The sequence below is a fragment of the Gadus chalcogrammus genome, chromosome 3, assembly GCF_026213295.1.
Source record: "Gadus chalcogrammus isolate NIFS_2021 chromosome 3, NIFS_Gcha_1.0, whole genome shotgun sequence".
Lineage (NCBI taxonomy): Eukaryota > Metazoa > Chordata > Actinopteri > Gadiformes > Gadidae > Gadus > Gadus chalcogrammus.
This window is the reverse complement of record NC_079414.1, coordinates 23,496,092-23,523,801: the sequence shown is the minus strand read 5'-3', so window position 1 is coordinate 23,523,801 and position 27,710 is coordinate 23,496,092. Positions and strand designations below refer to the sequence as shown.

The following is a 27,710-nucleotide window of genomic DNA, read 5'->3' as shown; positions in this document are numbered from 1 at the left end:
CTACGGAGCCTTGGATATTATTCTTATTCATAATTAATGTAATTTCCAACACAACATAGCCTATCCCTCAAAAATTAAATGCATCAGTCTGCATATGCGCCTCCCGCCCCTCAAAATAATGGATTAGGCCTAAAAAAAAATAATGGATTAGGCCTAAAAAAAAATAATGGATTAGGCCAAAAAAAAAAAAGTTTGGTTCCTGTTGGTTGTCAGTTGAGGTCATGGGTAGGTAGGGAATTTTTTTTATTTTTTTATTTTATTTTTTCCAGCGGCAGCGAATGATAGGTAGGTTGTTTTCATTTAAAAACGAGAAAATTCGCTCATCCTTGTATAGAATGAAGAGGAGCTGTACAAAAACGTAATTATAGTTTGCATAAAAAAATAAAAGAAAACATTTTCTTTTTCTTTTTTTTTATTTCTTTTTTTAAAGCTCATAAAATTATTTGGGTCGCACATAAATTGACAGGGTCGGTCGGAGACCAGAACCAAACAAAAAATTTTTTTAGGCCTTAGGAGACACAATGAGAAGTTGGTCAAACAAGTGCATATCGACCAAGCCATCGATCAACCGACCAGAACTTGACAGCACTACTTGTTTGTTGGAGCCACTTCGCTGTTGGCAGTTTTTCCATGTTCCATGTTCATTCAAGTGGCTGTCTGCGTGTTTGTATCGGAATTGGAGAGCTCAGTTTGCTATTGATCTCTCTTTTTATTTATGTTTTTCCACATGCCATGGGGTTAGGCAAGCTGTCAACCGCGAGGCTCACTAGGGAGTTGTCTCTTTACAGTTGTTTCAAATGTTGGTGAGGTTTATTTTACAATAGTCAAAACATGGGTGAAGGATCAACCTCCTCCATACAAAGAATGAAGACTCACCGCTTAATGCTGGAGGCCTGAATCAGCCTCGGTGCCGGGTTCTGTGACTTGCACAGATTTGTATTAATTCCCCTCAGCAGACAATTCCCACACATAAGCTGTTAGTTGAAGCTCCACAGAGAGCAGCGTTTCGTGCTCCATTTCTGCCCGGAGCCACGTGTGAAAATGTACTCAACGGCATGGAGATTTATTGACAAATGAGCCTCTCCCGACATGTTATGATACTTGAATGCAGAACATTAAATCCCCTGGATTTAAGTCTTTCATGTTCTGATTAGTTTCCCTAAACCTCTTAGGAAAAGCTAATTAATTTGTAAAGACGGATAATTCTCTCAGCTGTGTTTTTTAAAGACACTCAGTTTAGTGTGCGCTCACTTGGTTTGAGAATTGTTGAGCGTGTGTTGGGGGGGCCATAAGCTACGTTCATTGAGGGAGTAATGGGCCATCACACCGGGGCTCTGATGGCTACACCATTCAAACTATTCTGATTTGAGTGATACAACCCTCTGTTCAAAGACCCACAAGATCATACGACGTTGTAACAATTATTCAGCAACAAACTGAATGGCAGAGTGATTGTATATTTTGTCTACGGTGAGCCATGAAACCAAATGTAGGTTCATGCTGAGGTTTTATCCAGCTAGTATGCTGATTTTATGAATCGATCGAACAAACGTGTGTGTGATTCTCGCCATCCCTGGCTTGTATCGTCACGGTTGAACGCACTTAACGTTAGTCGCCTTGGAGCAGAGCGAGCAGAGCGAGCAGAGCGATTGGAATGGGCAGTAATGGAAGCCCATTCTCGGCTCAGGCCTACGGGCCGGCTGTTTCTGCTGCTGCTTCTGCTGCTGCTGCGGCCGGACAGCCACTCCAGAACAAGGCGGCACTCGCCAGCAGCATGTCTTCCTTCCCCAATGAGCTCAAAGGAGCTAGCATCACCGGCGGGCCGAACATGGTAGGTTCTGGTCAGCACAACGCAAAGTGCCGCTAGCACAAACCGTCAAGCACGTAACCGTGTTGCACTTTCCTCTTTTTGGATCACGACATCATGTCCACGCTGAATTAGTGTTGGCCGGAAACCCTTTTTCCAAAACGAATGGGGCCAAGATGATTATCCTTCTTTCCTAGTTTACAGCACATTTTAATGAAAATCCATCATGCTTTTTACATCGTTAGAAGCAACTGAAATGCAGAGAGGGGTTTCAGTGTTGACCAGGGACTGGAGGGGAATTGATCCAACAGCTAAGCTCTGTGTGATCAAATACTTTGGGTGAGCTAGAGTTCACTACAAAACTAAACTGAAATTTAGGGAGGAGGAGACGGAAACTTACATGAATCTCACTTCTCAAACAACAGTGTTTATTCGTCTGCATGTTTAAATATTTAATACTGCCCACCACCTAAATATATATTGCACATATACCAAGGATAGTAAAACACATTAACCATTCCTAGCAGGGCCTAATTTCTTTGTTTCTCATTTTACTCTAGAAGCGTTTTACGACAGTTTATCGGTTTTGCTTTTGCCGATGTTATTGGGAGCAATTAAAGGCTTTTACTCTTCCCTCTTTCAAACTAGCCCTGTCCAAATGGCTAGGGGGTAATTGGCGGGATAATAGAGGTTCAGAACTGCACAAAACATCTTCCGGATTGCCCATATCTGGTAAAACATTGATGTACGGAAGAACAGCCTTGTGTTAATAATAATCTGAAGCTATCTCTTGGGTCTGGCTCATCATGTTCCTTCTGTCCCCCTGTCCAGCTCCAGCAACAACCCCAGCAGCAGGCGGCCATGTTGGCCCTGGGAGGCGGTACGAGTGGCGTGCCGGCGCCCGCGGCCGTCCCTACAGCTGACCCGGAGAAGCGCAAGCTGATCCAGCAGCAGCTGGTCCTGCTGCTCCACGCACACAAGTGCCAGCGTCGAGAGCAGGCCAACGGGGAGGTGAGGGCCTGTGCCCTCCCGCACTGTCGCACCATGAAGAACGTGCTGAACCACATGACCCACTGCCAGGCCGGCAAGTCCTGTCAGGGTGAGTGTCTCCGCCTCATGAGGTCGTTGTGTACGTTCACCCACACTGCTCCCTCTCCCACCCTGCGGCCTCACCCACCCTACTGCCTCACCCACCCTACTGCCTCACCCACCCTACTGCCTCACCCACCCTACTGCCTCACCCATCCTGCTGTGTCTCGCCACACTGCAGCCTCACCCACCCTACTGCCTCACCCACCCTACTGCCTCACCCACCCTGCGGCCTCACCCACCCTACTGCCTCACCCACCCTACTGCCTCACCCACCCTACTGCCTCACCCACCCTGCGGCCTGTCCCACCCCCCCTACTGCCTCACCCACCCTACTGCCTCACCCACCCTGCGGCCTCACCCACCCCCCCTACTGCCTCACCCACCCTACTGCCTCACCCACCCTGCGGCCTCACCCACCCTGCGGCCTCACCCACCCTGCGGCCTCACCCACCCTACTGCCTCACCCACCCTACTGCCTCACCCACCCTACTGCCTCACCCACCCTGCGGCCTCACCCACCCTACTGCCTCACCCATCCTGCAGCCTCACCCACCCTACTGCCTCACCCACCCTACTGCCTCACCCACCCTGCGGCCTCACCCACCCTGCGGCCTCACCCACCCTACTGCCTCACCCACCCACCCTACTGCCTCACCCACCCTACTGCCTCACCCATCCTGCTGCGTCTCGCCACACTGCAGCCTCACCCACCTCACCCACCCTACTGCCTAACCCACCCTACTTGCTATCATATTTAACACCGATTCGCGCTGTAAATGACCACGATCTGACGCGGGGAACCAAAGACAGTCCTAGTGCGTCTAGTTTTTTATAACAGCCATGGAGTCAGCTAGCAGCACTTCTCTAAAGTCTCCGTTCTCTGAATATTTCTACAGGATAGGCCATTTACAAAGTACCCAGCCCTGAACAGCGGGGTACAACTTGACAACTAAAATGCAATTAAACCTGATGAGTCAAGTTTCAAAAATTCTCGAATGAATACAAAATTGATATCTCTGTGTATCCCTCTAGAAGTCAACCTAAAAAGCTGTACAAATCAGCAGTGTGTGTGTGATGCGCACATGGACTGTATAACAAACATTAAAACAGAACTTCTGTGTTTGTTAATTGGAAACTATCAAATCCTTGGTTTTTGTGAGGTGCCTTCAAAACAAGAAGGCCTTGATTTATAGTTCCTTGTCAGTTCTTTGATCTCAAATAATAACTTGATGTAGAATCTAAATATCGAAATGGTTAACATTTAAGACCAACATTTTGTATAGTTGTAATGGGTGTAAAACACCTAGCGGAACATACTTGAGATAAGTATTGTTTATGCGGAAGCCGCTTTTTGGAATACATGCATAACATTTCCACACACAAATATCTAAAAACAAGAGCTTGTTTATGTATCTCGTTATCGAGCGATACATTGAAAATATTTTACCATTTAAAATTGGCAAATCTTATTTCATTGCAGAGCTGTGAGCAATACATTGATTCAATCACACTGTCAACTGTCTGGGAGTAGCCTCTCCTCTCTCTGAAAACTGAATCGGCATGAAAACAAGATTGATGACTAGTTGAATAATATTCGGGATGGAATGCTTCTAGTCAACTAACGCAATTATTAAGATGGAGACAGCCCTTATTCTGGCTCAATCCATGGAGCTAATAATATGTGAAATTGTCAAGACAGTCCAGACATTGAGGATGTCCAAACTCTTTAAAATTGCATTTTTATAATTGTATTCATTCCATTCTATTTCCATCCATTTAATTCTCCCAACCTGCACACACAAGGTTTTATGCTAGCAATGTTGAGACTTTACATTGCCTAACCCTTCTTGGTCTCCACCAGTATTGCGCTTGACAAACTCCCCTGAAGCGAGTCTCATTTACATTTGGCGTCATCTGCTGCTTTGCTCTGGCACCCTCCACATGGTTGCGAGCCACAACTATTGGAGACCGAGGTTTGAATTCATGTGGCCGTGTTCATGCTAACAAACGGGCCAGCTCATTTCCTGTAAACCTGGCCCTCATCATCAAAATTGTACCCAAATTACCAAAGAGAGACACAGCTCATGGTTGAATTGTTGATGCCTTCACGGCTCTCACTAGGACATAGTTAGTAGGTTAACAATTCACCTGAGGGAGCCTTTCTTCATTGATGCTATTGTTAAGTTTGGCTGAGTCGTCTAAATATGAGCTGATTGCTCAGTGAAGCCAAACAGCCAAAGGGCCCGTAGGTCTGTCTAATTTGAGGAACTGCCAAAAGTGTTTCAATTTTGTGAAAGCGTAAACAGTGTAATTGTATGTATTTGCGCATTGTCCACGAAGCTTGAAGCCATCATAATCGTTGTCCTTCTGCTGATGCAGCAGCAGCTCGCTGGGCAGCGAGGCAATGTGCTCCAGGTCCTGGCTCTCATATGTCCAGGCTGCTATCGTTCATCAGATTAGCTGCTAGACTGTTGAGCAAGCCACAGCTCCAAAGCAGAACAAGCGATTGTATCTTACACCATGGACATTCCTTTTCTCGTGTGGGAAACGTTCATCCGACCATGGCCTCAAGTTGATTCTTTTGCTGCAGATCTAGTTCTTATTGTTTTGCCCAGGGTATTACTGAGGAGCTTGCAAGAGTTTGGATGGTGTGTTCTCTGCATAAACAAGTGCCGGTCACTCCAGGCATACATCAAAACAATGTGAAGCAAAAGTGTGTGAGAACTTGATGAATGCTGGCAACCTGCAGATCTGAACTGTTGCCTCCCTCTTGCTTGCTCACTGGCTCTCTGACTCCTTTCTCTCTCTCTCTCTCTCTGTCTCTGTCTCTGTCTCTGTCTCTGTCTCTCTGTCTCTGTCTCTGCCTCGCTCTCTAGTGGCTCACTGTGCGTCGTCCAGACAGATCATCTCTCACTGGAAGAACTGCACACGGCACGACTGTCCTGTGTGTCTTCCGCTCAAGAACGCCAATGACAAACGCACCCAGCAGCGTGAGTACACGGCCTCCTGGGCCAATGTCTGCAACAGCAAATGAATCAAACAAGTCTGTCTTCTTTATAATGGAAAAAATATAATGATGAAGTCATGTTATATTATTCATATGTTTAACACAAACTTTCTGTCCTCCCAACTTTAGTACCAATTTAAAAACACTCCATGAACCGTATCTTTGGCCGTCTGTCCTCCTCTGTACCGAACTGAAATGCTTGTTCATGGTCTTTAAGTTCGCTTGCATCATGGGTTAATTGGCTCTGGCCCATCGTATAAAGTCTTTGTTTTCTCTCGACTGCTGCCCCCTCAAAACCAATTTGCCGTTTATTCTCTGAAATAAGTTGGGTGCAACCCGCACTGCTCTTCACTTTTGCCCGGTGGCCTTGTTTGTCTTCCTCTTGATGTTCTGCGACACGTCCTTCAGCAGTCGGCGCTGTGCTCCAGCCTCTGTGGTCGTTAAGTTTGTTCGCACGGGGGTGAGAACAACGCCACGGCTTGTGCGTTCCCCAAAACAAATAACCACTCCGAGATTTCTTCGCTCTGTTTCCTCCATTGCTCTGTCCAAGAACTGAACCCAGGGAAATATGTAAATGATACGTCCCCCAAAGGGATTTATGCATTTATTCAGTTCTCTGCCGTTCAAAGCCCTGGATTGATGCCCTCGTGTCTCAAACCAACGGCATTATACTAGGCGTATGTAGTTTGTCTCTTAGCGTCTATCTATTAGACATGATCAATACTTGATGAATGCAATCCAGATGCTTTGATCAAGTTGGATTCAGTGCAAAATATACCAGCCAATACGAATAACTCAATTTGTATTCTAATACAAAAGTGATGTATTGAACCACTCCTTTTCCCTCTACAGCCATGCTGAGCTCTCCCAACACAGGTCTTCCCAATCCCATGTCGTCAGTGGGTGCCGGCCAGACCAGCACCACTACCATCAACACCTCAACCCCCATAGACCCTAGCTCCATGCAGAGGGCCTATGCGGCCTTGGGGCTGCCCTACAGCAGCCAGACACCAGGGCAAACCCAGGCTCAAGGGGCCGGGCAGACGTCGGGAGCAACCAACGCACACACCCAGCAAACACTGCCGCAGCAGTTGAGACCCATCAATGCAATTGGTAAAGTTTGTTTACCTCTTGACCGACAATTCTCATTATAATCCTATAATGAGATATATATAATAATGATATCGCAGTCCCTTAAATTAACTCAAACTACTATTATTCCCTGTTTCGCCTGGTTTATTGCGTTACACATTTAGGGTGTGAAAGGGAAACCCAATTAACATCTCACAATGTAAAACATTGATGTCATGGTCCAGGGCACGGTGCGGCCTCACAGCCCGAAGGCCCCTGGGTCTGACTCCTGGCCGGGGGGACCTTGTGTGTGTGTGTATGTTCTCCCCGTGTCCACGTGGGTTTTCTCCGGGCGCTCCGGTTTCCTTGCACGCCACAAAGACCCATCGAGGCACACAATGTTGGGTTTATACACCTGTGTATCAACCAAGGCACCAGCAGTCAAAGAGGCTGCGCCGTAATGACCATCGAGACATGCATGTTGTGGTTATACTCCAGCTCGGGCTCTCGACCAAGGCATCAGCAGTAATAGAGGCTGCCGATGGGTCCAATGCAGAGATCTCATTTTGTTGTGGAGTACATGTGCAATGACAATAACTCAGATTCTTCGCCTTATCCAAAGGATCTCAAATGATTGTCATGCGATGCTATGTCTTTGTCATTAAAGGAAACCAGATGGCCCCCGGAGGCACGGGGATCGGCGGGCCCACGTCCAAACAAAGCAACCTCCACGCCGACCCCTCCCTCCCCAACGCATTCAACACTAACAAGTCAGTCCCGTATCAATTACAAATACAATTAGGGCATTCAGCAGACGCTTTTATCCAAAGTGACTTACATCGGTTAAAGGGGACCTATTATGCTTTTTCCACTTTTATGACCTATAAACGTTGTTATAATGATTGATAGTCATGTTTAACCATACACAAAAAACGATGTAGATTTTCGGGAAACTCTTCCTCTCATCTGGGCGCTTTCAGCATTCTCTGTCAACGCTCGGTTTCGTCCTTCTCCGCCCCCCCGTCCCCCTCCTGCCAACCCAACTCCGTTGTGATTGGTTACCTTCCTTGAAGCGCGCGTGCGGGCAGATTTGACCAGGCATATGGGGGTGCGGCAGGAGTACGTCTACGTAGATGATTTCCCGGAAATGTGAACAACTGAATGCAAACGCTGTCCCGAGTGTTTAGCGCTCTGCACAGCCACCCCAGACTGTCAGCTGGGAATACGTTGAAATGCATGTACGTCATTATTTTACACTTTTGTATGGTTAAACATGACTATCAATCATTATAACAACGTTTATAGGTCATAAAAGTCGAAAAAGCATAATAGGTCCCCTTTAATACACACATTGACACACTGACAGTAGAATCGACCATGCAAGGCGACAGCCAGCTCGTCAGGAGCAGTTAGGGTTAAGTGTCTTGCTCAGGGTCACCTCAACACTCAGCTAGGAGGTTGGGGATCGAACTAGCAACCTTTCGGTTACAAGACACAATTGCTCTACCTCCTGAGCTAAGCCGACCACAGTATCATTGGGTCTTTGTAATTCCCGAAACCTCATTCATTCAGCATAACACTTTGCAGGGATGCATATATTCATAGAGCTTCTTCGTATGCAACAGTGGATGATCAAATTAGTTTAGAGACATCTGACCCTTAGAGCACTCCTAACTATCCCAAGAAGGAGGGCACCCTCTTCAAGTTTTCGTCCCTTGGACTTGTCGACTTGTTTCTGGCTGTAGGGTTGCAGGGTGTTGTATAATGTGGGCCAGACAAGCCCTTTGAGAATCTAACGGTTTACGGGCTTTAGAAGTGAAACGCACTGACATGACTTGCGGTCTGTTTTTCCCTATGATTCTCCCACCGACCCGCCTTTGGCTCTCCAGTCAGCTGCTCTCGGACGGCTCTTCTGTGGCCTCTAAGGGAAATTTACCCACGGCAGCTCCCCTCTCCGCCACCGGCACCAGGAAAACGTGGCATGAACATGTGACGCAGGACCTCCGCAATCACCTGGTCCACAAGCTGTACGTACACACACCTGCAGTAGATGTTCGCTATGCTTTCAATGCATGGCTACTGCACGCACCACTCATGAACAGTGGAACAGCTATCAATATCTGGTTGTAAATCATCTCCTATTGTGTTCAAAGAATGCTTGTCTGTAAGAGAGTTCTTGTGGGGAAGTTGGATCAACTGCTGGCTCTGTCATTTGCTGAGGAAGTTGTTGGCCTGGGATATGTGCATTTGTATTGTTGTAAGTAACACTGCTGGATCTCATCTCTCTCTCCCGCTCCGTCTCTGTCTCTCTCTGTCTCTCGTCTCTCTCTCTTGTCTTGTCTCTCTCTTGTATTATCTCTCTCTCTTGTCTTGTGTTCCCCGGGCTGCAGAGTACAAGCCATATTCCCCACTCCGGACCCGGCAGCCCTGAAGGACAGGCGAATGGAGAACCTGGTGGCCTACGCCAAGAAGGTGGAAGGGGACATGTACGAGTCGGCGAACAGCAGGGTGAGTCTCTGGAAACGGGCTGCCACAAGGACAAACCTTGGCAGCTTCACTTCTGGGAAGGCATCTGACTGAGCAAAAGACACTCCTAAAGTTAATTTGATATATTCTGGTTCATTTCCCTCCTCTCCCCGTAGGACGAGTATTACCACTTCCTGGCTGAGAAGATCTATAAAATCCAGAAGGAACTGGAGGAGAAGAGGCGCTCGCGGCTGCAGAAGCAGATCATTAATCAGGGCCCCCTGACCGCACAGGGGGGCCAGCAGCCTGGCCTTCCCCTGCCCGGTGCCCTGGGCCCCAGGCCACAGAGTGAGTGCGCCTTCCCTACCTCCACCAGGGAGGGTGCTTTAGATTTTGCAGGTTAGATGGAGAAGTTAGTCATTTAGTGAGTGGCTCCCCCCAGAACCAAAATGTCGCATTTTCTGTGAGTGACGGTGATAAAGATCTATTATTTGTGTGGGATTTGAGCTCAATGTTTAACTTCCCGACTCATATCTGTTCCTACAAATCTAACTGTAGCGCACCGCGCAGCTTAGTTTGACTGGCTGAAAGGTCTTAGCAGCAACGACTGTTAAACAATGTACTTGTGGTCCTCTGATTATGTCTCCTGCTGTCCTTCATTACCTCCAGACGGTCCCGTGCCTCTTCCCAACGTGCCAAATCAGATCCTGAACCGCATGCAGGTCCCCCAAGGTGGGCCACTTGTCTTATCGTGTAAACACTCTTTGTGACCGTACAACCCGGTTTGTAAGTGTGTGACTGCTGCCAAAGAGTGGTGTGCTCTTATGAGAATGACTGACTGACTGACTGACTGACTGGTTGACTGTTCCTTGCAGGGATCAACCAGTTCAACACTATGGCTCTTCCCAACGTCCCGATGTCCCAGGCCCCCATGGGACAGCGGGCCGCGTCCCCCATGAACCACCCACAGCAGAGCACCATGAGCTCCGTGCCAGCGGTCAGTAGCCACACCGACACTGGTCGTCAAGGCTGGTTTATCATACAGACTCAAAGGCAGGCTCAGTCGAATGGGAGGTACTCGGGTTTATTCACTCAATGTAGTGGTTATTACAAGTAGGGCTGAACTCGATAGTCCGCTAGTTGACAAATGAATCGCCGGGCTCTCGATTAACCTCGGGAGTTAACCAAGAGGGCCTATAAATAAAAGGCTTTTTTAAAAAATTGCAAAATCATACTCGACCAACGTTAGTCAAGTAGTCGCACCTTTTTGTTAAGATAAGCACGTACCCTCATTTTTATGATCGTTTCCCAGGGTTTCTTTGTGGTTGAAATTGGAAGTGGTTGTTTGCTACGGTTTACTGACAGGTCTGGCGGGGTGGACTTCCCCACACGTTCAACGAACCGGGAACACCCAGCATTAAAGCTGAAAGTGAAATTTAAATGAGCATAGCGCTGGTGTGTTATTAGTATTTGGAGTTTCACACATTTCAACCGCAGCTTATGCGGTTTTTAAGTTTTTGTTTTTTGTTTTAGTCAAAGAGAAGTTGGATATTTAGCAGATACTCGCATTCCAAACGACCCTCCCGAGCACTAAAGATGGATGACTGGTACGAGTCACAGTGTGTCAACAGTTCATTCCTGCCGAGTACTCGTCGGGCAACGGTAGTCTCTATAGAGCCATCTGTGGTCAATATTTCTACACAAAAGGCAAATAAAAAAGTACCCAGCCTATTATGGAGCCTAACTTAAATGCAATTACCGGTAATCCCGATATTTCCAAAAGGTCTCGTACATTGAAACCAAAGTTTTGAAGTGTATCTTGCGAGCAGCTAACCGTCAAAGGCAAGTGATGGAAAAATCCCCAGTGTTTTTAATACGCTCATGGACTGTGTAAAGAAGCTATTAAAACTGACTTTCGATATGTTGATTGTTGGAAACTACCTTGGACACATTTTGCTCACCATAAAAGTGCCCTCAGAGCAATACGTGTGGACCACAGTTTTTTGGGGGTTTTCTTTGCATCCCTTATGCAAACAAGAACAACATGAGGAAACATAACATATATATATATATATATAAATTTGTCAATGTGGGGTACGTGGATTGATTTAGGAGGTACTCTGAATGAATCTGTGATTCACATTCCCACACTGTCCTGTGGCAGACTGAAGCATCAGTACGAAAAATAAATGTATGCACTCCGCGTCCTCTTATCCATGACGGAAAGTCACACACCGAAAGGTCTAAACGTGATTTCAATATTGAAATCACGTTTATTTTTGAGTTTGAAAACATGCTGTATTTGTTCAGCGTGTCTCTCCCAAAATAAACGTTGCCTTAAAAATTACACAAAATGGCTACAGCTGGATATGTATCCAGCTGTTCCGCCCTTTCTATAAAACATTAAAAAAAACGAAAAGAGAAATTAATTAATATAATTGTTAATTTTGTGATCGTTTGACGCTGAAATCGAAATCGCGATCAAAATTTGAATAATCGCACAGCTCTACCCGGCATGCTCTTGGTCGTTGATCAACGTTGCGATGACAAAAGATGTTTAGTCTAAAGGTGTTTCCCTATGCATATATTATGTACATATGTATATTTGTATTTGTGTGCGCGCTTATTCTTAATGCAGCCGATTAAAAGGTTGGCTCGGCGATGCCCTAACTCACTGGGTCCTTAACCTCGGCCCTCCTGTGCTGCGGTTTAGATGGCCATGTCCCCGTCCCGCATGCCCCAGGCCCAGGGCATGATGGCGGCCCACGGCGGTGGCAGCATGGTGGGGCAGACGGCGGGCCAGGGACCCTTCCTGGCCCAGAAGCAGTTCCCCCCGGGCTCCACCACGGGAGCCCTGAATATCCCCGGGGGAGCGGGGATGGTTCTACCCCAGGCCCAGGCAGCGGTCACGCAGGTAAAGGGAGGCAACGCAAGACGGGGGTCCGTGGGATGTGTTGTTCGAATACCGAACGGAGGCATCGCAATCCTGCTTCTTCTGTGAGGAGACGGGTTACGTTGTGTTAGCTAGACTAGCTACTACTAAACAACCTCATCCTTTAACCAAATCAAACGATGTCCTCCCTGAAATTAACCTCATCCCCACCGTGTTGCCTCTAAACGCCAAATCTCTTCTGTGTTGTGTTGTACACGTTTGTACGCCTCGGGTCTGATCTCCTGACCTCTGTGTGTGTGCGTGTGTGTGTGTGTCTGCTTCTCGTGTGCGTCCGTTTATCCGCCCGCTCTCCGTGTTTGTCCTTCTCTCCAGCAGCAGCCGCAGCCTCAACAGCCGCAGCAGCAGCCGCAGCCGGCCCAGCAGGGCACTAACCTCCCCATGAATGCACTTGGCCCCTCGCTGGGCACACAGCTAGTAGTCCCCTCCCAGAACCCCCCGCACTCCACGCCCCCGCCCGCTGCCACCACCACCTCCTCCTCCTCCTCCTCCTCCGCCTCCCTGGCCGCGGTGGCCGCTAACATGCCACACCCCCAGTCTACCAGCCGCAGCTCCACCCCCACCCCGACCCCGACCCCCACCCTCCCCGGCCCCGGCCCCGCCCCCACTCAGGGGCTCACCCCGCCCCGCCCCACCCAGTCCCAAACCCAGCCGGAGCCCCCCGCAGCGGCCCAGACGCAGCCCCCCACCACGCCGGTGAGACCGAGATCCTCCGCATGCCCTCCTCTCTGAACCACGCCCCCCCCCCCCCACCCAAACCCACCCCCACCCCCACCCAAACCCACCCCACCCACCCATTCGTCTGACCTCCATGTACCAGCCACATTGAGTGTTTTGGTCTCGTAACCTGCCTTGCTTTCCACTCTTGTTCGTAGCCGTCATCTCACTGGGAATATGTCTATATGGCGTCCTTCGACTTTGGGGGAGGAGTTAAATACAAATGAGCGGTGTCTGGTGTCTAGCCCCCACCCTGCATGTCGATGTGCCTGACCGTGTGAGCGGTTACCCAGGTCCTAAACATTCTTCTCTCTCCACCCTCCCCATGTCTGTCCTCCTCCCCGGGACTCCGTCTCTTCCTGCCCGGTTCAAGCTGTCTCAAAGCGCGGCCAGTCTGGAGAACCGGGTTCCCACGCCGGCCTCGGCGGCCAGCGCTGACCTGCACTCTCAGCACGCCGTGGCCGACCTCCCCGTCCAGGAGAACAAGGCGGAGGTCCGCCACGTCAAGCAGGAGTTTGAGCCCGTCTCCATCAAGAACGAGTCCAAAACCGAGGTGAGCTCCCACGTCGAGGCCCTCGGTGCAACGGCTCCAATTTATTGGCGCTGCTCTTTTTCAACTTTGTTTATTGTTCAGGAATGTTCTAGTCCGTTGTCTTTGATTGTTTTTCAAATGATACATTCTCGAAACTTCTTTCATCCTTTTGTCTTGTGAAATGTCTGTTTGTTATAAATCCCCATGAAAAGCCATTAAAAACCGACTTAAGGCAGGAAAGGGTTCATACAAAGAACTAGGTGACGTGCTCATGGTCCTCATGGGCTTCCCTCTAGAACCTAGAAAAACACTCCCTGCTAAGCAAGGTTACGGAGACGCAAGTTTGCCCGTGGGCGAGGAATTTGGGTGTGTACACATCTCCATGTAGATAACTATTAAGAAGGGTTATCACATGATATATTGAGGCTAAAGATGGGCTGCCTAAGTACACACACTTGGAATGGGAAGACCGGTTTGCTTGCACACTGAAGAGTGAGTTTACACTGCCAAATGAATTTCAAAGACGCAGACAACTCTAACTTTGGGCCGCCTTGCCGGTTACAGATGGAGGAGGACTCTGGTTCGATGCTGGTCAAGAAGGAGAAGCCGGAGGCAATGGAGGTGGACGAGACGAAGCCGGAGTTGAAGGTGGAGCTTAAAGACGAGGAGGACAGAGGAGCAGCCAACAGCACCACCTCCTCGTCGCCCTCTCAGTCCCGGAGGAAAAGTGAGGCTGCAGTCCGCACCGACTACACACCCGACTATAAAATCAGACGTTCATGTACATTAGGTTCCTGCTGCTCTTAATGATCCATGCAGTGTTTTTACTGAGCTTTTATCTTTCCTTCTCCCCCCCCTCTTTCACCGTCTGTCTCCACTTCTCCATGGTCGTCTCATCTCTCCCCCTGCTCTTCCGGCAGTCTTTAAACCAGAGGAGCTGCGGCAGGCTCTGATGCCCACGCTGGAGTCTCTTTACCGGCAGGACCCCGAGTCGCTACCCTTCAGGCAGCCGGTGGACCCCATGCAGCTCGGCATCCCGGTGGGTAGCAACGCACAGAGACCAGGAGAAGTCAGACAAAGTAGTCCTCAGGCGCAGAGTGCAGTTTCCCTTGTAGACTCTTAGCGCAAGGATTTTGTGAGATCTCGTTTTTTTTCTTCTTGCCACCTGTGTACGACGGAAGTTTGTACCATCTTTGTCAAACATATACCGGCTGGAAGTATGCAATACATACCTAAAATATATTTTTGCCCGTAAACTGGGAGTAGACTTTAAACACCTAAAACCTATTTTACCTGTCACATGGAATGTGTGTGTGTGTGTGTGTGTGTGTGTGTGTGTGTGTGTGGGTGTGGGTGTGTGGTCGACCACGACTCAAGTTAACTGCTAAAGGTTTGTGTCTGATGTAAGCTCCAACATGTCTAGAGCAGAATGATGAGGGGCCCTATTTTCCCCCCCTCTGCAGGACTACTTCGACATCGTGAAGACCCCCATCGACCTGTCCACCATCAAGCGCAAGCTGGACACGGGCCAGTACCAGGAGCCCTGGCGCTACGTGGAGGACGTGTGGCTCATGTTCAACAACGCCTGGCTGTACAACCGCAAGACGTCCCGCGTCTATAAGTACTGCTCCAAGCTGGCCGAGGTGTTCGAGGCGGACATAGACCCCGTCATGCAGGGCCTGGGTTACTGCTGCGGCCGGAAGGTGAGGCAGATCGGCGGGGAAGATACGAGGCTGTAGAGATCAAAAATAACATCTGACTTCAGTGCCGAGTAGGAATGCACCGAATGTTTACTTTTGTGTATCGCCACACAGCAACGACTGATACGACTACTTTTTACCTTGAAATGAAGTAAACAGCTCTGTGCCCTTTAGTATACCGGAACCACAATTTCAACATTTCAAAGGTTTTTCTGGCAATGAGATGCTTCAAAAGAAAAACAATGAAAGACACTTTCAAGTTACTTCAGTGCCGAGTAGGAATGCACCGAATGTTTACTTTTGTGTATCGCCACACAGCAATGACTACTTTTTATCTTGTTATGAAGAACACAGATCTGTGCCTTCCTCATTCTATGAGTCAGTGACGAGCTGGAAAGGCAACCCTTTCAGAGGATTGTGATTAAACTACTAGTTGTACAAATCTGAGATTGAAATAGGATATTGAAGCTTTGCCGCACGGGTCTGGTGTTGATATTATAGAGGATGGGTTCCCTCTTTAGCTACATGAGGAACTTGCTGGGGTATGTTGAATAAAATGTTTTCACTGGATCCATCGCTTTTGTTTCAAATTAGATCTTCTTGGATTTTCTCTACTGAGCAAATTGATTTGGTATGTGCAGAAAATTCCAAGAAAATTGGCAATAAGTATTTCTAACAACGTGGAGCAGAATCTATGTGCACTGAAAGGTTTCAGAATGCCGGTTTAAAACATGGCGGATTCCAGGTGTCCAGCATTAATGAATGAATGTGTCTCTCTCCCTACAGTACGAGTTTTCCCCTCAAACCCTCTGCTGCTACGGGAAGCAGCTTTGCACCATCCCCACCGGGGGTACGTACTACAGCTACCAGAACAGGTACGTCTGTCTGCTGCGTGTGGATTTACTGGTCTGTTCAATGCCCAGTTGCCAGAACGGGCATTGCGGTAATACATTGTGATATCGACCCGACTTTGATTTGCTACGCTGTTTTATGATGTCTCTCCTGGACCTACATACCCACATAATTTGATATCGACATGACTTTGGTCCTGTTGAAATAAAGTCCACGTGGGATGTGATTTATTTGGATTCCCAGTCTGCATCAAATAAGTAATCTCGGATCCAGCCGTCTTATGATATTATAGCAGCAGAGAGCCTGGGCTGGAAAATGGAAACATAAAACTGGAATGATGGAGTTACGCTTTGTTTCCCATTTCACGCTGAGACATTACTTTGTGCTTTGTGGGTGACGCTTTCGGAGGATCAGTTTTCCTTATCTCTGCAATGGCCTGTCTACAAGGGGTTGATTGGTAAACCTTACAGGCACTTCTTTAAAGACCTCCAGTGTCCGGATAGGATGTGTTTGCTTGTTTTCCCAACGGTTAAGTTTTACTAGCGCTGGCCATGTTGGGGGACCGCTGTTCGCCAATCGCACACTCACAGATCAGTTCCTTCAGCAACGTGATTCAGATTACCTACTTATCTTATGACTTATAACCTACTTTAAGTATTATTTGAGACCCAACTAAATCAAAACAAGTCCTTGAACGATGACTCATCTAAGTACTGATCCTTGGATCAGATGACGATGCCTTGAAGTGTAAGGGAACCACCTGTTTCTGCTCAAACTGCTACCATCCTTGTCTGGGTGCGTCACAATGAGCGATGTTGTTTATGAAACGAGGCACACACCATGGCGTTATACTAGAAGTGTCAGAGAAGCCAAACACTCTCCACAAACGCCGTCATCAACAACCACTACCCGGAAGGCACTTCACACATCCACACACAACTAACCTCCTTTGTTCCCTTGGTTGTGAAGTCAAAGAGATTATGAAAAAGCACTTTGATGTCACGAACAGTGCTAACTGCGTTCAGAGCAGAGAGGAATGTTAACAAACTGGTTGGCCTAGACTGGCACAAACATGGGGCTTCATTTGTGTTTTCTCTAAATGACTTATTGTATTAGCACTTAGCAGTAATATATTTGAATACATTACCGTGTTGAAGATCACATAATATATCACCTTTTAAAGGCCTTGTAGACCAAGCAACTGCTTTGCTTGCGGGTCGACTCACGAAACATCTGGCCATCCACCAGACTGTAAACACAGAAAGCCTTTGGCCCTCTCTGTGAGAATAATTTTTCTAGCAACCATTGAGCAAGTCTTGCATTCATTGCAGCCCCCCTCTTTTGTCAGGCAGGAACCAAAATGATAAGAACACAAATTGCGTAGATATTTTTTGTGTTGTTAGTCTAATTGCGCCTTGCTGGGTTTCCTTGCGCCCCCTGCTGTCGGTGATGTGCCATTGCATCCCAATCTCAGCCAGAACTACAAATAATAAAGACGCTTAGCTGCGGGTTCTGGACGTTTCGCTCCTGTAAAAATAAATATTACACTAAATCTACTTGGCGTGGAATTAGATTAGCAATATTTTACATTGGTACCACAACACAAACATAACACGTTTTTTGGCAATGAGATACAATGAAAGACACTTTTTTTTTATGGGGTGAAATTAGATCAACCACTACAAAATCTTGTTATTCAAGTTGGTTTTATATTTAATGTTTATGTTAGTATTTAACATGACATAGAGAGGTCAAATTAATTATGAAAGTTACTTTAACTGGTCACCACCGCCATACTCTCTTTCTACTGCGTTTGTTGCGGGCTATCAGTACTGAAGTACCAGAGCAGGTATTCTATCTGTACTGGATACCAGGACAACCCTGGGGAAGTGGGCCTTGATGGAGCTGAACTAATGCCCTGTTCCTCTGCAGGTATCATTTCTGTGAAAAGTGCTTCAATGAGATCCAAGGAGAGAGTGTGACGTTAGGAGACGATCCAGCGCAGCCACAGACGTAAGTAAACCTAGTGACGCGCATAATCCACCTGAAACATGTGGATCAGGATTCACTTGATATACAGTGTTTTGATCATGTGTAACGGGTTTGCTTTTTAGAGCAATTAAGCGAGAATCAATGCATTACTATTTGTCCAAGGTAGTATCATTAACCTATGTTCATCTCTTTCCCTTTCTCTCTTTCTCTACCTCCTTGCTACTCTAGAATGATATCTAAAGATCAGTTTGAAAGGAAGAAGAACGACACACTAGACCAGGAACCGTAAGTATGAATATGTTGTGAGCGGGATATGTTGTTGAATTAAACCCAAATACATATTCGATTTGCATCCCCATATGCAACGCATCTCTGTTGCATGCAAAAGTACGTGCAAAACATTGGGTTAACCGATAACAAAGGCACATTTGGTATTGGTCGGCTTGGAGGAAGAATTGGAGGAAGGTTCAACTGGCTGGGGTAGTCTTGTTGCTCGCTCCATGTAGCTGTTTTCAACACCAACAGCCGTACAATGCAACTACTTGCACCTCGATACAAAGCTCCATATAAACATGGTTTATTAAATACGTTTTTCTGCGGTCACTTGAGGCTAGTTCACTCATTCACCTGACCGATGTGATCCATTCTGAAATGTGTTATTTTGTGCAGGTTTGTTGAATGTAAAGATTGTGGACGCAAGATGCACCAAATTTGCGTCCTACACTACGACGTCATCTGGCCCTCTGGGTAAGTTCTCGCCCTCGTGTACCAATTTATATTAGTCATACCGTTGTCATTGTTCCCGATGGTAATCAAGAAGACGACTAACTTTTATGTTCATCCCCCTTTCCCAGCTTCATCTGTGACAACTGTTTAAAGAAGAGCGGTAAAACACGGAAGGACAACAAGTTCTCTGCAAAAAGTGAGTCACTTCTCCTCCCCGACCCACCCTCTCACTGCGTCTCCTGCGTAGTCTTTCTTCCAAATGCGAGTCAGACATCAGCGTGCGGTAGCACAGCACACCCGGGGAGGCAGAAGAAAGCCGGCCTGTTCTCTGTACCGTACCTTTCTTCTCCATATGGGCCCCATATGTTCCTTTTGAGGTTGCCCCAGCCAGAGGCATTCCAGCAGTTGCCTCAACTCATGGTTGGCTTTGTAGTTTCCCCTGTTATTCTGGGCTAATGGTATACCCTCCGTGCCTCTATAGTGTCCAACAAACACTGAGAACTCTCCAGGGCCGTTTTCACACCAATAATTGGCAGGACTAAATAAGCAAAAGTGTTCCCTATTTTGAACACGTTGAAATGTTTTTTGTTTAATCTGAAGTCTGCTGCATGCTTACAGAAGTAACACTGATGTTGTGCGTTCCTGACGTGTGTGTGTGTGTGTTGTGGTTCTATAGGGCTGCAGACCACGCGACTGGGGATGTACATAGAGGACCGTGTGAATAAGTACTTGAAGAGGCAGAACCACCCGGAGGCCGGAGAGGTGTTTGTGCGAGTTGTGGCCAGCTCCGACAAAACGGTGGAGGTGAAGCCCGGCATGAAAGCCAGGTGAGGAAGCTCCGCCCGTATCCCGGGATTAAAGCGACATCGTCCGGGATTTAATAATGATAATCATATCCGATATAAACTAGATATCTGCCGGGATTATATAGTGTTCAACGTATCACGATATTGAAGTGGATATTATCTGGGATTATATAATAACAAACATATCCCGATATTAAAAAGATATCGTCTTGGATTATATAATGATAAACATATCCCGATATAAACTGGATATTTTCCGGGATTTTATAATGATAAACATATGCCAATATCAAAATAGATGTCGTCTAGAACGATATGCATATTAGAATGTGAGACCAGATATCATCTGGGATTTTAAATTAAGTGTAAATGTTCTCTTTTGATTGGAAAGGCTTAATTATAATTTTGGAATAGTGAAAAGATTCCTTATAAATTTAGTTGCTTCCTCCATTTTCTTGGTTATCTATGATTATTTTCTATGTGCTATGTTAATTGCATGCTAAAACCAAAAACATTGTCGCATTGCAAGAATGTGGACTGCAGATGTAAATTTGCCTAAGACTACCTCTGGTGCGATGCACCAAATGTTACACTTATGTTTAAATTGCACATGGTCCCTTTTGGAAAAAAAGAAGAAATTGGAACTAGTGGTTCCATGTTGTGCTGTTGAATTGTGTTCCAAAATGGCTCCTCCTGGCTGGTGTCTTTTGACCGCACCTTGGAAGCTGTGCTAAAAAAATCCTTAACCTGAGGTTGTTAAATACGAAACTCCTTTGGTAAATACAGAGCAGAACGGTTGAGCGTTTCCCTTTGTCGTCTCGGAGTTACAACGTGCGCCTGACTCTTGTTATTCTTCAAAGTGAACACACAAGTCCCCCATTAAGGCTTTGTGTATCATGTTGTTTGACTAGAGGGCCCTCACACAACCCGTCTGGTCACGTAGGGACACTAACATCAGAGTCTGAACCAATCTTTGTCCCCTCGCAGTGAACCTATGATTGTAAATACTTGATTGCATGAATGGATCTCCAGCATTGAACTTGAGGAGTGAAAGCTGTGTGGACAACAAAAGCAACCTCATTTACATAAAATATCACTTATCCTTTGTGAGATTCATGTAAGGAACCTGTGATTTGATTGTTTGTTTATTTCCACTTGGTTATTTTCCACATGACAGGTTTGTGGACACCGGCGAAATGCCCGAGTCCTTCCCCTACAGAACCAAAGCACTTTTTGCCTTCGAAGAGATTGATGGAACGGATGTGTGCTTCTTCGGCATGCACGTGCAGGAGTACGGCTCCGAATGCGCCTACCCAAACACCAGGTCAGTGCTGTGTTGAAAACCCCATGACACATCTTCATTTCACACCGTTGTTGCCTACACCGCCTGTAAATCCTTCAGATAAACCACACAACTAAATTCATTTAAGACAAACATGTTCATTGTCTGTCTAGGCAACCACCTTGAGTGTTTGGTTCAGTTCTACCGTCTCCCATACTACATGCTGCGCCCCTTTTCTCCCCTCACAGACGGGTCTACATATCGTACCTCGACAGTATTCACTTCTTCAGACCTCGGCTGCTGCGAACGGCGGTCTACCATGAAATTCTCATCGGCTACCTAGAATACGTGAAGAAACTTGGGTACGTCTCCCTCTCCTGTTGTCACTGCCGTTATATCCCGAGTGAGGTTTCCCTGCTGTGTTTATTTCTACGATCTGATCCCAGACCTGCCTGGTGATGCCCTGTGGCAGATGAGAGGGTCTTGTGGGTAAATCTCCTGATTCTGAAACCCTTTTCTCCGTAGCTATTCCCAGGGGCACATCTGGGCCTGCCCGCCCAGCGAAGGAGACGACTACATCTTCCACTGCCATCCTGCGGACCAGAAGATCCCCAAGCCCAAGAGGCTTGGGGATTGGTACAGGAAGATGCTGGACAAGGCCTTCGCTGAGAGGATCCTCCACGACTACAAGGTGAACGGCCACAGCCATATTGGGGTCGGATTTTCAGGAGCGGTTTCTCTCATGGCAGCGGTCTCACAAGCATGTTACTGTGACCCCTTACCTCAGACTATTATGTATCAGTCCCTGCTCTTTTTTTTTTTGTTGCAGGATTATTCTTTATTTGTGGTTTTTACTCTTATTTTTAATTTTTCCTGTCCTGTATTGTCTGCTGTGATATCCGCATTTTTGGGCTGGGATAAGAACGTCCTCCTTAATAAATGCAACAGCTTTTCTTCATAGAGTAGACAGTGTTAACCAGGACCTTCTTCATGAAACCATGTGCCATTGACTCTGTGTCAGCTCATGTCCCTGTGTAAAGCAAAGTCCGCCCTTAACACGCCAACTTTCCTGTAGCGCTCTCCAGAAATGACAATGGTACCTGGCGCTTTGACATGCAGAATTATGAGATGGGGAGGAATTTGATTTTTCTGTACACTTTATTCTCGGGTTTTCTCCAGCATTTCAGAAGCCTTGCATGAGAAGTGTAATTTTCCAAACATTAATATAATTAAGGGTATTACACTGTAGGAAAACAAAAGTCACTCATTGTCTTTCACCGTGCCAGCAGGAGCTCATTGTTTCCCCAACGAGAGGAAACGGTTTCTGCTTTTTTGCGACCTTGTGCACATAAGTCTACTCTTACCTACAAGTGACTGCGCATGGGCTGTTGTGGTCTTGACGTTGCTTTGCGTCTTCCGTTCCACCCAGGACATCTTCAAGCAGGCCACGGAGGACCGGGTGACCAGCGCCAACGAGCTGCCCTACTTTGAAGGAGACTTCTGGCCCAACGTTCTAGAGGAGAGCATCAAGGAGCTGGAGCAGGAGGAGGAGGAGCGCAAGAAGGAGGAGAACACGGCTACGTGTGAGACGCCAGAGGTAAGAACAGGGCTCATTCTCACAGGACAGGGCTTTCAGTCCCAAGCTCAGCAGCCTGCATTTGTTTTTACCCATTTGTGCTAAACAAGATAAATATCTACTTTGAGGGTAGCTCGAGGCAACAGCACGTCGACGTGTTTACTCGGAACGGCTGGGAAGATCCTCACCCCACTCTCGTTCTCTCCCCACCGTCTCATCGTCAGGGCACACCGAGTGACAGCAAAAACGGCAAGAAGAAAAACAGCAAGAAGACCAATAAGAACAAGGGGAGCTTGAGCCGCGCAAACAAGAAGAAGCCTGGAATGCCGAATGTAGCCAACGACCTGTCCCAGAAGCTCTACGCCTCCCTGGAGAAGCACAAAGAGGTGAGCGCCCGCTACTTCTGCAGAGAGTTCCCTTCATGGAATCCGCCGGCGGCCCTGTTGTTTGGACAGCCGTACCCTGAACCATGGTCAGGATGTTGCCAGGTGCTTTACTGCTATAGTTTGCCGGAGAAACTTTCTTTATAAGAGATCGCTTTGTCAGATGTTTTCAGAAATGTTCCAATGGAAATGGAACCTGTTTTTGATCGGGATTAGGGCAGGAGTAGTTTCACAAATGAGACTTGATTAATAGCTGAAATCGTGAACCCTTTTTTTCATCGCTTCTTTCACTTGTTTCATCCAGTCATGTTAACACTAACTCTGCCAGCATTATTAAACTGTAAAAGCGTTTTCCGTAAAGGTTTCAAAGCTACAGTTTAGATAAGCCAATAAAGAAATCCACGGATTAAAAACCCCAGCACTACTCGGTTCTTGACCTCCCTCCCCCCCTGCCCGTCCCGTCCAGGTCTTCTTCGTGATCCACATGCACTCTGCGCCGATGGCCAACGCCCTGCCGCCCATCTCGGACCCGGACCCCCTGTTGACCTGTGACCTGATGGACGGCCGCGATGCCTTCCTGACGCTGGCCCGCGACAAGCACTGGGAGTTCAGCTCCCTGAGGCGCTGCAAGTGGAGCTCCATGTGCATGCTGGTGGAGCTGCACAACCAGGGCCAGGACCGCTTTGTGTACACCTGCAACGAGTGCAAGCACCACGTGGAGACGCGCTGGCACTGCACCGTCTGCGAGGTGAGGCTCCACGGGCCAGGGGGGGGGGGGGAGGGGTTGACGCAGCAGGACGTCTTGGGGGCGGGTTTCACTGTAGTGGTTCTAGTTAGGAGGAACCTTTTTAAAGGGGTGATGTTATGCCAAGTGTGAGACCTCTTCCAGTGTTTTAGTGACATCACAGTGTCGGACATCAGTCTCCACCTAGAATGTCTTTCTTTCTTTTTATTTATTATACAGGAAAGTATTAGAAGTAACAAAGTTACAATATAAAACGGGCCTGTCTCAGTAAAATAGCTGATTTCCAGCAGGTTCCTGTTCTGCAGCACATATAACATGTAACGGGGACAACGCACATAACACGTCACATTTACATACAACACATAACGGGGACATAGCACGTCAAACATCAGTAGGACAATCATATGGACAGCAGACTGAGCATAGACAGTGATCTATACAAGTCAGTGTTTGCAAGTGTATGTGGTGAGGAGTAACGGTTTATAAGCTTTTTTGAACTGTGTGATGGATTGTAATACTCTAATGTGAGTATTACAATCCATCAATGTATGATGGATAGATAAGCACCCTTTGCTACGGTCCACTCGGTAGGCCGGTAGACTGATCTCTCCGACATACATCCAGGTGGTCGTGCCCACTTGTGATGCAGAAAAGGCAGGTTTTCAAACGGCTTGTATTGGCTTACCTCACTCGCACCGGGTGGCCTATCACCCGTTTAACATGTCTTTGATTACTTTCAGTTCGACGGCCTGGTGAAGATTCTGTACACGGTTCATTACATGGTGATTTGGTGTTACAGCCACACCTAGGTGGAAATATACACTGAACCACTATAGTGCCAACGTCAACAACACACTACCGTGTTACAGCCGAAGCTGTATTACATTTTTGTGGAAGCCTACCCTCGTAGCAAATCAGCCCACCACACAAGGATGTGTTCGTTGTAAAAATAAAATAAAAATGTGTTTGACACCCAAACTCATCGTTTCTATCGTCTTCTCCTCAGGACTTTGACCTGTGCATTAACTGCTACGCCGCCAAAGGCCACGAGCATAAGATGGTCAAGTGGGGCCTGGGTCTGGACGACGACAGCAACAGCCAGGGGGGCGAGGCCTCCAAGAGCCCCCAGGAGAGCCGGCGTCTGAGCATCCAGCGCTGCATCCAGTCGCTGGTGCACGCCTGCCAGTGTCGCAACGCCAACTGCTCCCTGCCGTCCTGCCAGAAGATGAAGCGGGTGGTGCAGCACACCAAGGTCTGCAAGCGCAAGACCAACGGCGGCTGCCCCGTGTGCAAGCAGCTGATCGCCCTGTGCTGCTACCACGCCAAGCACTGCCAGGAGAACAAGTGTCCCGTCCCCTTCTGCCTCAACATCAAGCACAAGCTGCGGCAGCAGCAGCTGCAGCACCGGCTGCAGCAGGCGCAGATGATGAGGAGGAGGATGGCCACCATGCAGGGCCGGGTCATGCCTCTTCCGTCCCCACCAGCCTCCAGCACCCCCAGCACTCCCAACCCCCTCCCGCAGCCTAGCACCCCTCAGACGCCCCAGCAACCGCTCTCAAACCGGCCCCAGACCCCCAGTGCCGCGCCCGCCGTCATGTCCCCTTCTTTCCCCAACGCTCCACGCAATGGGCAGCCTCCAGCTCCGGTGTCTCAGGGTAAGCCCGGCCCCCAGGCCTCCCCTCTGCACCAGCAGCAATCCCCTCTCCCAACGCCGGCCGCGCCTCAACCCCAGCCCCCGCAGCAGCAGCAGCAGCAGCAGCAGCCGCCGCCGCTGGCCGCCATTAAGATGGCCCGGCACATTGAGCTGATGGCTCAGGCCCAGCAGAACCAGCAGAACTACCGAGTCAACGTGAACGGCCTGCCCATCAGCCCGCAGCAGCAGCAGCCGCAGCGCACGGTCAGACCCATGCAAGCGCCCATGCAGATGGTACCAGGGCCCCGGTCCCCGCAGGTGATGCAACCCAACATAGCCCCAGGACAGTGGCCTGGAGCCGGCGGCCAGATGCAGGCGGCACAGCCTCAGCAACCAGGCCTGGCTCCCGGTCAGTCCCCGCAACAGGCCCTGACCATGCAGAGAGCCATGATGCCCCTAGGGCAGCAGCCCCCACAGCAGGCCCCGAGGATGCTGGTTCCTCAGCAGCCCGGTGTCCGGCCACAAACCCCGCAGAGACCCGGCAACATCGCGCCCAACGCCCTCCAGGACCTCCTCCGCACGCTCAAGTCTCCCAGCTCCCCCCAGCAGCAGCAGCAGGTCCTCAACATCCTCAAGTCCAACCCCCAGCTCATGGCGGCTTTCATCAAGCAGAGAACGGCCAAGTACCACGCCAACCAGCCCCTGCAGCCACAGCCAGTGGGGGGGCAGCAGCCGCAGCCGACAGGCTTACCGGCCCTGCAGGCCCTGGCCATGCAGGGAGTGGCGGTGCAAAGGCCTGGAATGCCCCTGCAACAAACACAGCAGCCCGCCAACCCAGGCATGACTGCATTGGGCCCCCAGGGGCCGCTGATAAACCCTGCTCACAACTCCAATGCGCAGATCCAGGAGCACTACCGTCGGCAGCTCTTAAGGCAGCAGCAGCAGCAGCAGCAGCAGGGAGTGATGCCTCAAGGCCACCCTGGCCAGTTCCCCCCGCAAGCCCAGGGCACGGCAGCCCCCTACTCCCAGCTCCGCATCCAGCAGCAGCAGCAGTTGGCCATGCAGACAGGTTCAGGAGCAGCCACAGGAGCCATGGGCCAGCTCCCTCCCATGGCTCAGATCGGTCAGGCCGGCATCGGGATGGACTCCACCCAGAACTTGCTCCATCAGCGGCTGCTCCAGCAGCAGCAGCAGCAGCAGCAGCAGCAGCAGCTCCCCCAGCAGCAACAAGCCGTCCTCAAGCAGCAGATGGGCTCGCCGAGCGCCATGAGCCCCCAGTCACACCTGCAGCCCCAGGGCGGCGCCCACCTGCCCGGGCCGCCCGCCCTGGCCAACGCGCTCGGTAACCAGGTTCGATCCCCGGTGTCCGCCCAGTCCCCGTGTCCCGCCTCGCAACAGCCACCGCTACATTCCAGCCCCCTGCAGCAGCCCCAGCCCTCCCCCCAACACACGGGGTCCCCCCGGCCGGGCCTCGGAGGGCCCCTGGAGCCGGGACACGTGGGGGCCCCAGAGCAGAGCGCCATGCTGCCGCAGCTCAACACCCCCGCCCGGGGGGGGCTCGGCGGGGACTTGGGGTCGGGGGGAGACGCCACCGGGGACACTTTAGAGAAGTTTGTGGAGGGGTTGTAGCAGCACCGAGTTGTGTGCCATGTGTTCCCCGTCCTGCACCCCCGGACTCTCCGTCTGTCAGAGGGCTCTGTTCGTCTTTCTAAAGTTGAGAACTCTTTTTGTACTGACGTGTAAAAAGTTTAAACAGTTGTACACGGGATCAGTTGGGGGGTGGGGTGGGGGGGGGGGGGGAGATGATGAGAAACCAATGTCAACATTTCTTAAAATGGTGAGGGATTTGCAAATGGGGTTCTTAAAGTCAGTTGAATCACAAAGAATATATATATATATTTTTGGTTGAGACCAAATGTGCTCGATATTAGTTCTATTTTGGTTTTGTTTTGGTATGCTTTCATGCCTTTCTCATGAATTTTTTTTTAAGAAGAAAAAATGCAAAAACTGCAATTAATGTTATTCATACATTTTTATTTTGTACCGTTTGGGAAAAAAAGTCTACCGTTTTTGTGTTTAAAACTGTTGAATGATTTCTTTTTGTTATGGGCCAGGTTCTCTTTAAACTCATTCCTGGTCATTGCAGCCTTGTGTCTCTAGCTCTCTGCCGGACGACGCGTGGTGCAGGAAGGAAGAATTCCCCCTTTTCTCGTTGTGTCTGAGCAGCACTCGCTCATCATACTGAAATAGGAAACGGACAAAGTCAGTTTATTTTTTTTGTCACACAAGGACATGTATGCAGGCGCACATGATGACACTGACGCAGACTCAAAGCCCCGACACGGTGATGCCACTTCGCAAGCTGAAAACAAA

At 48.8% G+C, this 27,710-nt stretch overlaps 1 protein-coding gene across 3 annotated transcripts in view; it reads left to right on the top strand.

Moving 5' to 3' along the window:
- The window catches only part of crebbpa (CREB binding protein a), a 45,656-nt gene extending 18,553 nt beyond the window's left edge, over positions 1 to 27,103 (top strand). For 2 of the 3 annotated variants that reach the window (XM_056586808.1, XM_056586807.1), the window contains exons 3-29: positions 2,639 to 2,906; positions 5,776 to 5,889; positions 6,759 to 7,019; positions 7,645 to 7,747; positions 8,867 to 9,004; positions 9,368 to 9,485; positions 9,620 to 9,791; positions 10,113 to 10,175; positions 10,319 to 10,440; positions 12,157 to 12,357; positions 13,484 to 13,663; positions 14,207 to 14,369; positions 14,563 to 14,681; positions 15,106 to 15,345; positions 16,129 to 16,217; positions 18,127 to 18,207; positions 18,415 to 18,471; positions 18,856 to 18,933; positions 19,041 to 19,108; positions 19,589 to 19,739; positions 20,896 to 21,042; positions 21,249 to 21,362; positions 21,526 to 21,691; positions 22,430 to 22,597; positions 22,801 to 22,962; positions 23,426 to 23,707; positions 24,711 to 27,103. In XM_056586808.1, the coding sequence (XP_056442783.1) occupies positions 2,639 to 2,906; positions 5,776 to 5,889; positions 6,759 to 7,019; positions 7,645 to 7,747; positions 8,867 to 9,004; positions 9,368 to 9,485; positions 9,620 to 9,791; positions 10,113 to 10,175; positions 10,319 to 10,440; positions 12,157 to 12,357; positions 13,484 to 13,663; positions 14,207 to 14,369; positions 14,563 to 14,681; positions 15,106 to 15,345; positions 16,129 to 16,217; positions 18,127 to 18,207; positions 18,415 to 18,471; positions 18,856 to 18,933; positions 19,041 to 19,108; positions 19,589 to 19,739; positions 20,896 to 21,042; positions 21,249 to 21,362; positions 21,526 to 21,691; positions 22,430 to 22,597; positions 22,801 to 22,962; positions 23,426 to 23,707; positions 24,711 to 26,966 (6,081 nt within the window). In that variant the 3' untranslated portion in view covers positions 26,967 to 27,103. The remainder of the gene's footprint in view (positions 1 to 2,638; positions 2,907 to 5,775; positions 5,890 to 6,758; positions 7,020 to 7,644; positions 7,748 to 8,866; positions 9,005 to 9,367; positions 9,486 to 9,619; positions 9,792 to 10,112; positions 10,176 to 10,318; positions 10,441 to 12,156; positions 12,358 to 13,483; positions 13,664 to 14,206; positions 14,370 to 14,562; positions 14,682 to 15,105; positions 15,346 to 16,128; positions 16,218 to 18,126; positions 18,208 to 18,414; positions 18,472 to 18,855; positions 18,934 to 19,040; positions 19,109 to 19,588; positions 19,740 to 20,895; positions 21,043 to 21,248; positions 21,363 to 21,525; positions 21,692 to 22,429; positions 22,598 to 22,800; positions 22,963 to 23,425; positions 23,708 to 24,710) is intronic. The other variant, XM_056586809.1, reaches the window with a different exon arrangement.
- Positions 27,104 to 27,710: the final 607 nt, after the last annotated feature.